The sequence below is a fragment of the Typopeltis vanoorti genome, chromosome 8, assembly GCF_054136105.1.
Source record: "Typopeltis vanoorti isolate ZY-2024b chromosome 8, IOZ_Tvanoo_1.0, whole genome shotgun sequence".
Classification (NCBI taxonomy): Eukaryota; Metazoa; Arthropoda; class Arachnida; order Uropygi; family Thelyphonidae; genus Typopeltis; species Typopeltis vanoorti.
Genome location: NC_143556.1, coordinates 5,949,578 through 5,960,704, shown reverse-complemented (window position 1 = coordinate 5,960,704; position 11,127 = coordinate 5,949,578). Strand labels below are relative to the sequence as shown.

The 11,127-nt window shown below is 37.3% G+C and overlaps 1 protein-coding gene across 1 annotated transcript in view; it reads left to right on the top strand.

Annotated features, from left to right (window-relative positions):
* The first annotated feature begins 328 nt into the window (after nucleotides 1-328).
* The window catches only part of LOC150103698 (cytochrome P450 3A6-like), a 77,862-nt gene continuing 67,063 nt past the window's right edge, over nucleotides 329-11,127 (top strand). The window contains exons 1-2 of the mRNA XM_090396660.1: nucleotides 329-501; nucleotides 9,581-9,677. Of these exons, the coding sequence (XP_090252786.1) occupies nucleotides 434-501; nucleotides 9,581-9,677 (165 nt within the window). The 5' untranslated portion in view covers nucleotides 329-433. The remainder of the gene's footprint in view (nucleotides 502-9,580; nucleotides 9,678-11,127) is intronic.

Here is an 11,127-nt window from a genome sequence, read left to right as displayed (position 1 = left end):
ATGTCACGTCACTTGCGACAACCACGCTATCTTGATTGTATCATAAAACTTCCCCCATAAAACGTAACTGTTTGAGCTCCGTATATGCAACGCCCATTTTAGTAAATGTCTTTAAACATTCGATCTCGCACTCTGCAAACCCGCTTATTATTAAATTTTTATGCGCTATGTAGCCACCGTACCTAACCTTTCATCCTTTCCTAGTGAAATTTCCATTTTTGAATACGCCATCGCCGAATTAACGATGGAGCTAAAAAGCTCATCGAAACCCTTCATTGCTTTCCACACGAGACCTAATTTCTTTGCGGACATCGCAGGTTCCTGCGTCCTTGGACGTTGACCCAGTGACGCACTATCACCAGCAGCAGCAGCTCCAAACTTATGCGTCCCTAGTGACACGATTCCGTACACCGTTAACAGTGGGTCTAATGACATGCTCGGGCTGTTACGTGTTCCTTGTGCAAGCAGTCCGTGTTGTGGCCACCTCATTTCCGTTTTCAGGTCAGTGAGTCGATAGTCAGAAATAGGAAAACTAGTTGTTAAGTCCCCGAATCAAAACACCTCTTAACTCGACGTATGATTCTTAAAGAGCTTGTTTGCTTTGGGAATCCAAAGCAAACAAGCTGTTCTGAGTCTTTAGCTTCTAAAGAACATAACGTCCCCCTACATACTCTTTCCTTTATATTAATGAAGCTAGTTGTGGAAGAAATCTAACGGATGATAATAATAATAATAATAATAATAATAATAATAATAATAATAATAATAATAATAATAATAATAATAATAATAGAGTAAATGAAAACTAAGAGAAGAAAGCAAAGTGCGAAGATTATTTATTATCTTCGCACTTTGCATATATTCGCATATTTGTTTGGGCTATGCTTGCGTTATTATGGATGGATATTATGGCTGTATTATCTGTGTATTGGAAGATCTTACCTTTGAGAGGTAGCTGATTAATATCGTGCGTGTGAATGTTGAATAGAGTTGGAGAGAGTACAGCTCCCTGTGGTACTCCACAGGTTACTGGTAGCTCTCTGCTTCGGTTTGACCCGACACGTGTGATGTGCTTTCTATTTTGAAGGTAGTTTGTAAACCACCTGTGAAGAGGCCCGTCTATTCCAACATGCCTCAGCTTTTCTAACAAGGTTTGATGTGTAAGTGTATCGAATGCTTTGGTTAGATCTATAAAGACTACCATGGCAATTTTGTTTTTGTCTAAGGCGGTATTAATTACGTCTGTAAAATCTTCCAAGAAAGATGTTGTTCCCTTATTTTTCCGAAAAAAATATTGTGTTTTAGTGATAATATGAAAGATCTCAGTGTATGGTACTGAGTTTCTTCAGTATAATCCGCTCCATAATTGATTGATAATTGGTAATGTTGCTATGGGTCTGTAATTGCTGATTAAATTTCTTTTTCCATGTTAGTATATGGGTGTGATTATGGCGGTCTTTAGCATACTTGGTATCTGTCCTGTTTTAAATATTTTATTTATTAATTTTAGTAGGATAGGACTTAAACTAGTCCCATCTAGTTTAAATCCTTTGCATGTTGCTTTATATCTTTAGGTCTGATACTATCAATTCCCGGGCCTTTGTTTGGTTTTACTGATGTATTGCAGAGAGAAGTTTTGCTTCTTTTATGGTTGGGAACCATCATGTCTGTTTTGATTGTGGTCCAAGTAGAGGATCTTGGGGGAATATTTCTGTGCAGTTCTTGGATGGAGTCTGCAAAGTATTGGTTAAAGTCATTTGCTAGTTGTTGGATAGGTTTTGCGTCTTTCATGAAGCTGTGTTTTATGGTTTCAGAGGCGGTGGTGTAAATATAATAATAATAATAATAATAATAATAATAATAATAATAATAATAATAATAATAATAATATTATTATTATTATTATTATTATTATTATTATTATTATTATTATTATTATTATTATTATTATACTGGTATGGTAGTGATAATTGCGTGTATAATAATAATAATAATAATAATAATAATAATAATAATAATAATAATAATAATAATAATAATAATAATATTATTATTATTATTATTATACACGCAATTCTGAAACGCAACAACCAATATCCGATAAGCACATGGCGATGCACAGAATTCTGAGCATTAAAAACCTGAAACACTACATGACATTAACAAGGAATTACTTCAACATCATCTATCGAAACAACAGAGACACATATCGTATAACACGACCTACAACAACCCTCTACATCCCCACACCCTTCAACAACTCATACGGTTCTTTTGTGAGATCACGTCAGATACCCACGCAACTCAACAACCTACCAAGAAAGTTAAAACACGTAGATAACTACAGAACATTAAAAAACGAACTCTGGAAAATATACCAACAAAGTTAAGATACCATTAACACTAATATACACATCACAAATCACTAGCACCAATGCCTATATCCCATACATAAACAGTAGCAACAACACAAATAGTGAAGGCCAAATCGCACACTCTCTTCATAAAAGCTAACCCAAGCTTCGAAGTAGGTGGGATTAACTTGCCTCACTCATCTACAAATAATGCTTATAAGCAAATGCAGAAATTTGTATGTTTTATCACTCTTTCTCAAACTTAAAAAAAATAAAAATAAAATAAAAAATAAAAAATTATACAAAAAATTCTGTATAATCTTCATTTTTAATATAAGAAGAACATGTGTTGTAAATACATAATATAAAGGCAAAAAATTATTATCAAAAATTTTAATTGAAATCCAATGTAGGAATTGCAGCACTCAGTGCTGAACTCTGTAAAATTATAAGGTGCAATGTCACACAAGATGGTTTATTGTATGTATAAATATTTTAGCAATCAATAAAAAAAAAATTATTATTATACACAGAAAAAAAAACGGATTTCTCAATGGCGTAAGAAGACTCATCGCGGGATACCATATATTATTATTATTCCTGATACCTCCAAGGAGTTCGGAGACTCATCGCGGGAGGACACCTACAACTGTCTCAACCACTACACCGAACCTGTACTACGAATCATGTATGGGCAAACTAGCCATTGTTCCCACACTACCTATCATACCTGTCCTTAAACTTATTAAGATTCAAGAAGAATAACTAAAACATACCTAAAACCGCTGAGTATGTTACATAAAAGCAGAAGATGAAATAGAGTCCAATGAGAAATCGCCATGTTTTAGATGTTATTTTTATGTAACTAGCGAATCACATCACCAGAGAAAATCATTACGATTGGCTAACTTACGTTAATTGGCGACTTCCATACTAGCATTCTTATTAACGTTAACTGACTGATCTTAAAATTAAAAAATAATAATAATTTAAATTAAAAAAGTACTGGGCTAAGTTTATTAAAAATTGCTTAATTACAAAGTGGAATTAACGAACAAAATAAGACATTAAGAGCAGCTGAAATCTCTTCTTTATAATTAACCAAAGATTTGCGTTGACGATGTCAATCTGTTTTGGCATCTTCCCCACTCATGGTCATTCTGGCCACGATTTTTTTTAAGGGGAAAAAATTAAAACAACTCCGATCCTTCCTTCTAAACTCCTTTCTTCCAGGGACTAACGTCCCTATACACCGAAGTGGGTTAAATCTGAATAGATTAAAAACATGGATTAAGATATACGATTGTAGCTTCGATGGAGGGCATCCTCGTGGTTTTGAAGGGAAGCGGGGGGGGGGAGGAAAGGCGTAACGAAAAAGAGACTGGAGGCCAAGGAATTAGGTCACTAACACACCAAAAAGGTAGAGCAAAACGGGTGTTTAGTCGCCTTTCAGGCTAGCATGCAGTAGCCTTGACATACGCACGATACCAGTAACGCTACCTACTGAGCAAATGTAGAACTAGAATTCTGTGCGTTGTGTGCGTTCAGGGAGGGAGGAAGGAAGGGACAAGCGAGAAGGAAACCGTGCGTAATGTACTGGATTCAAGAATAGGTAGCGTGTGGCTGCAGTAGCAGCAGAGAGCCGGTGATTGCGATGGAGCTGACTACAGCATGCACCGCAGCCTTGATCGTGGTGGCGTCTGCTGTGTGGTACATGTGAGTTGTCTTATTTTATGCCTAACTGTAAGGGACAGGGATCCTGAATAGTACTTAATTGGGGTGGTAAATGTGGGAAATCACGCGAATGAGGGCACAGTGTCTATTAAACTAAGGGATTAATAGTAGGCTAATGGTATTTTACAATCGTACCTAAAACGTGCAGCTCACCATAGGTTTCAGAGCTGCTAATTTAATCTGCTTAAAATTGCATATTTTGAGGGGATACTACGACCGATTTTTTACCGAGAACGACGAGAATACCCTTTCGTTTTCATCTCCGATGAAGATGGGGTAGAACTTTCATCCCTTTCAACCAAGCTAATATTCGCTCAAATTCAATACTATTGGGTTGTACATGCATCAACCCCAAGAATGATGCATTAAGGTGTGAATTTCGTGTGTTCCAAGGTTGGTTTTGATGTTTTGCGAGCGATTAAGGGTCAGAATGGCTTTGTGAAGTAAGCAGAGTCAAAGTAATTTCTTTTGGGGGAGAGTATCACTTTTCAGTGATACTTCCTAATATTTCCATTAGGAATATTAGTTTTCGGAAATACTGATGCGTCTTGGGACGGGAAAGCTTGAAAATAAAATAAAAAAATAATAAACAAACAAACAAACAAAAAGAAGAAAGAAACTGTCGTCAGTGAGAAAGCAAGCGATCATAGAGCATCTTGTCGCAATCAGGGTAATGTTCGGAACAAGTGGTATAAAGCTGACCTAGTGGCCTGGTTGGGTTTCATCCCTTTACGTAGCTGCTCTATTTATTTTCTATTAATATTTCTGTCATTTTGTTAGGGTGACTGCCTCTATATGCGTGTCTCTGTTTATTTGATTTCCCTCAAAGTTTTTGCTGCTTCAATTCCTCTGATAATTTCTTCTGTCAGATGGCGGCGCAAAAATCAGTTACTGTTTGTTTGTGCTTTTTTGATATCTCTGCTGTGTAACAGGGACTAGAAATATAATCGAATAATGTAAACATAAATTGTAATTTGTTTTATTATCCTTTTATTTTTCTTTTTAAAGAAAGGCTTCTTTATTAGCCATGACAGCTGCGGTACAGATACACCGCGACCCCCCCCACCCCCACCCCCAATATAAAGCTTGCAGGTGGGAGTGAATTTCTTCGAGGGGTATCCGATAAGTGCTAATTGGCCCAAAGAATCTTGTTGAGCGTGGGGAAACACATTGGAGTCGTTCCTTCATTTGAAGAATACGCCATTTGGGTAATACTTGACTTACACCTTCAACATATGTGTGCAAAATTATTGTTGCATTCCCAGAACGAGTTTTTTTTATTTTATTTTTTTTTATTTCACTGGACCGGTTTGCTTGAAGAAAACCCACCCCTACTTCGCCTTCGGTTGAAAACACCTTATGATGGTTCTTTGAGCCTAAACTGGTTCGAACCATCGAGGGTTTGAGAGTATCTTCTAAGCAACAGCTGTTTAGCACACGAAACACTTTTTATAACTCGAGTGACTTTTAATCATGCAATATATGGTGATTATTGGATTAAAAAAATTAATAAAATCCTGAGCTAAAGTGACCACCGAAAAGTTCGATAACGACATACGAAGGAACGCAGAGGTGTTAAGAAGCACGTGCAACGAACAAACAAGCGAAAGCCTTCTTTCGGAAAGGGCTTCACAAATAATCTTTCGACATCTGGTTTCTGCACCACAATGTATCGGGTGCCTTGCTGTGCAGTTCGTTCTGTCAGGAGGAAAACTGCGTGTGCTTTAATTTCGCTACAGCTATTTCTTTCCGAATATATTTGATCATTCTTCGTACGCTATCGGAACAAAAATATCCGGACAATTCTTCGTAGGGATGGATATGGCCGTACACATTACACCCATGGCGCATACATGTATAAACAGAAGGACACATTCTTCGAAGCGTGGACTTCCATGGCAGTGTGCAAGCCTAAAATGAACGACAAGCGTTGAATGGATTAGTCTAGAACTCGCCGTCATTGGATTCTGGAGCAATGGAAAAGATTCTCTGGAGTGATGAATCACGCTTCTCTATCTGGCAGTCCTACGGGTGAGTCTGTGTTTGGTGAAACCAGGAAATGCTACTCTCATGAATCTGCCAAGTATAAAGTTTGGTAGAGGAGGAGGCCTCATGGTTCAGGATGACCCTAGTCCAGTGACAGGATCTGAATGCTGGGGCTTGTAGTAACATTCTAGACAGTTCTGTGCTTCCAACTTTATGGCAACAGTTCGATGAAGATCCTTTCCTGTCATCAACACGACAATGCCCCTATTCAGAAAGCAAAGTCTGTGCAGGAATGGTTTGATGAGATATGTGCTGAGAAACTTTAGTGGACTCATAGCGCTGTGATTTCAACCCCATCGAGAAAGGCTGAATCACCCAACATCAGTGACCGACCTCACTAATACTCTTCTGGAATAGAATTACCGCAGCATCTTTCCCACTAGATCAAAATCTAGTGGGAAAGATCGAAGGAAGTTATAGCAGCAACGGATGGACTCATATTAGAGGAAGAATTAGGATAACCAGGCGTACGATATTTTTAATCAGGTAGTGTATATAAACAATAATGAAACGTTTGTAGGTTTCCTTGCTTTGAAAATATTTATTATTAAAGGAAAAAAAAAAGGTTCTGGGGGGTTAATAATAACACGAATAATGATGATTGTTACAGTAATAATAATTTTTTTTTATTAATCTCATACACTACAGCATTCCATAAGCACTTTAGCGCCGTATGTAGCAAGGAAAAAGCCTACGTACGTTGAAATGTAAATAGTTGTTGTTGCTGGGGTTTATTCAAAATAATAATTCGCATTATTATTTTGAATTGTTAATGTGAGAGTTGTCGCTGCATTTTTGATTAAATCTCTTGGGTCGAGAGTGCATTGTTTCAATGTACAGGTTGTTTTATTTGTTTTGAGATCAACCCGTTGGTTAATCACTGCAGCTATATTTGTTAAGAGTTGTCGGCATTTAAGCTTGCCCCTTGAAACATAAGTATTTTTTTAAATATATTATATACATATAACATTTTTTTTGCTCACTCAACACGTGATTCTATCCCGCCCGTTGATAAAATTGAAGCTTTTTTTTTTATTGAATTTAGTTTACATTCCTTTCTTCTTTTATATTTTATTTAATTCTATATTATGGTTTTATATAAATATTAGCTGTTTCACAATGCATACGAACAGTTTCGTAAAGTTTAGTTGTTTTTTTTTTCTTTGAATTTTTTTGCTACTTCATGAAGTTCATTATTATCTCTGCACTGTTTCTATTAATAGCCACTACTTAAGTGCGAGCAATTTTCGCTAGAGGCCGCTAAAGTAAACATTTACGCAGTAGGCAATAAGTTTTCTGAGAAAAAAAAAAGTTGAGGCTCAATTAGTTTATTTTGGTCCGTTTCGTTTCTCCTCCTGGGTACGTTTTCCTTATGGGAGGGGAAGAGTGCCTCGCGTCTCCTAGTAAAGAGAACCACAATTTTGTGTTACGCTTGATAAAAAGAAGACGCAAGACTGTTATTTCTGCATGAACTACTTGAGGAAAAACCAACGGATCACCAGGTTCTTAACCTGTAGTGTAATGATTTATTTCTCGTGCCAGAAGGTCACTTATGTTGGGACCCACACAGTCATGCAACAAACCAGGAAATACTGCTAATTATAACAGCCAAACAAACCAACACGAGACACCTCAACCTTGAAGACATTTCCTGTTATTTTAAAAAAGCTTTATTGGGCCGCTAAATAGAATATTGAGGTCAAGGTATTGAACCATAGCTTCTGATCGGGAACACACTGCAAGAAACTAAAGTCCATCGATGTAGTGGTGCAGGTGGCACACTTCTTGACTTTCGTATTATACTGGTCTGTCAATATCTTGTCACAGCCACAGTCTTATATTCACCTTATTACCTTATAAGATCGAAATGGACTTTAAAATCTTGTTGTATATGGAAGGAAGGAAAGGGTAATTTGAAGGATGATTTGTTAGCTGAAAATCTCGAGCTCTTTGGAGAAATCTCCATACTAGGAGATTTCTCCTCATCGGAGACTGTCGTGTTCTCCCCTTTCTCTGCGATTTCCCTTGACCTTTTAGCGTGCTAGTAGATAACTGGTCTTAGCAGTCGCTTGGCCTACTAACAAGTGGGACAACAAGGTAGCAAAGTGGACGTTGCGCCGCAAGAGGTTGCGTGCTTTTAGTAGAACCGACACACCCTTCTTCGTGGATACTATTTGAGCATTAACTGAGCTCTTTTTTTTGTGTGTGTGTGTGTGGGGGGGGGGCTTATTCCAGTGATGAACGATCCCTTCAAAGTTTTGTTCTTTCTAAGCTAAGCTTATGTACAATTTCCAAATGCGTTTGCCGAAAGCGTCACGGTAACAAAAGAATAATACGCTCCATGACCTTAATTGGAATAATGCCCTCGTCTGAGGCGGAATAATTATCGTAACAATGGCGACTAAGAAATAGTTCTTTTAGTTGCTTAAAACAAGTAGATGGCTAGTCTTAATGGGTTTCAGGAAGTGAATGACAAATGCATCCCTTTATTTAATTTTTGAAGGTGTGCGCATCTCAGTCTGCTAAAACAACTTGGTTTATTAAAATATAATTCATTTCATCCAAGCAAAGCCTTTCGTTTATGCCTTCCCAATTCACAATCTTATTTCTGCATACGTTCTTTATCAAAACAGATACACCAAGTAATGTATCTATCCATTAACATCTTCTGCCATTCCTTTTTCTTTCAGTGATCACTACCGTTTCTCTGTTCTCTTTCTTAATTTCTTCTATTATTTCCGATTCCCCTGACATATTTTACACACCTCACGTTCCAAACAGCAAATTCACAGTCAATTTTCGTTATCAATTCTTGCTTTATCCTTGTTACCAGTTTGCGTAGCTTCAGGATTGTTCTAAGGTAAGGTTGCCCGCTCTTCGCTATACTCTGGAGTACCTGGAGAAAGATCTCGCATCCTTCATTAAGGGTATAAGATCTTTCTTATACCCTTTCTAACGAAAAAGAGTATTCAAAGGAAGCAAATAGAAAGATCCCCTGGCCCTCGAATACCAGCGAAATTGGAAGCGAACAAGAGTTGATCATGCGAAGCCACATAGAAAGATAAGTAAAAGGGGAGACTAATTCAAAGAAGGAAGAGGACAGATTCAACCAGACAGCCACGGAATGACTCATTCCCCTTCCATCAAGATGAAAACTCCTTGTGGTCCTATTTGATCAACAAGTCTTTATTCAATATATTCCGACCACCTCTCTATATCGAGCAGAATCCTTTCCACTATCCAGGGGATCCCTCCCTGGACGTTCCGGAGTTCGTTCTCCGAGCGATTTCAAAATGCAATTGTTCAGTACAGAGTCGTAATATAAATCTTTCAAAGAACAAAGTGTTCCAAAATTGTCTCTAAGAGGGTGGGGTGGTTTAAGGAATTTAAATTAAAAAGCGTTTTTCATTTTCGGAAGCTAATTCTCGGTTTTTGTTATGTTGCAGATGGCGGAGAAAACGGATGTCCTATTTTGTTGAGCTTGGAATTCCTGGTCCAACACCAAACCTAATTACAGGAAATTTACAGGAGATCCTGAACAAGGTAGGCTTTGTACGCGTGTGAAAACTGCTGAACGTAATCTTCGATAGCGTTCTTCAGAGGCACATTGCTTAATTGGAATAGTAAACATTTAGCTGTCATCTTAATTTTGACTCATTTTCCCAGTTTCATACTGAGGATAGGAAGTTTTACTAAGAGATTTATAACCGTTCTTTATTCCATTAATTTCAAGCCACAAATTTTATCTCAGGGGGGGGGGGGACGAAAAAGAACTGTAATTAGATAGCAAAGGTTTATCACCCTTCTCAGAAATAGGTTGGGATTGTATGCGGGCTAATTTTCCGACATCAGAACAGATACAATCGGAATTAGACAGACACAATAAAATGAAAACGGAACTTTCGATGAAAACCAATTGCGATATGTCAAGTTCTCTTGTGCTACTTCGGCCCACTTCTTGGAAAACCAAGGTTTAGATAAGGGACGACATTTAGAGTGGAATGGGGAATTAATATTTCTATACTAAACCGCTTTATTGATATGTTCAATAAAAATGAATCAGATGACTAAAAACAATAATCCAATGAAACCATGGAAATCACCACGATCATCGGGCTTGCTATTTTTATTGTGTCAGACACAGTTGAGTGACAGTGAATGTGGGAGTGATGATCAGTGGATAAAGAAACATAGACTGAATTGTGGTCTACAGGACAAACACCATACTGAGAACGGTCACTACAAAAAAGTGAATTAGAATTAGTGAGTGGTTTGAGATTATCTGGTATTCTGAAACAATTTCTTGGAGATAATTAATACTAGTAAATGTGTGAGTCTGTCTATCTGCTTAGCATGCGCAGTAAGAAAAGAAAAGCTGGCAGCAGTGATGAACACAAACATAATCAAGGAAGGCGAACTCACTGTTAAGAAAACTCGATTAGATAAAATGCAGATTTAAAGCAAGGAAATCAAAATATTTAAAACATGTGGTGACATTGGGAGAGCGATGGCTATAATAAATGAATTTGATCGAATTGGGCGGAGAGATTTGTAATCAAAGAAATATCAAAAGAGGAGATTTTAAGCTGGAAACGTTCTGCTGTGCTTATGTTAAATATGGTTTCAACTGAAACTCCTTATAAATGAAAAGATTCAAAGGTGTAATTGGGAAAAGTGAGGGTAATAATTTAGGAAGAAACTGAAATTTCCAACGCCGTTAAAATTTATGTCTGATTTTGAAAACTCAGAGTGGAAGTGGATATCGTTGAAAAGGATTTGGATGGTTTGCATTTAACTGCATCTAATAATTTTCTCTTTGTTTCTATATTTGTTAAGTTGGGTTGAAACTGGGAGGGAGTTGGAATATATACAGGATCGATTCCTTATTAATCTGTATACTCAGAGAGAATTCCATCATTTCCTCTGAAAATTGTGTACTCGAAAGTGCCCTCTCCTCCACATGTCAGCACTCTGATACTCTCTCAAGACACAA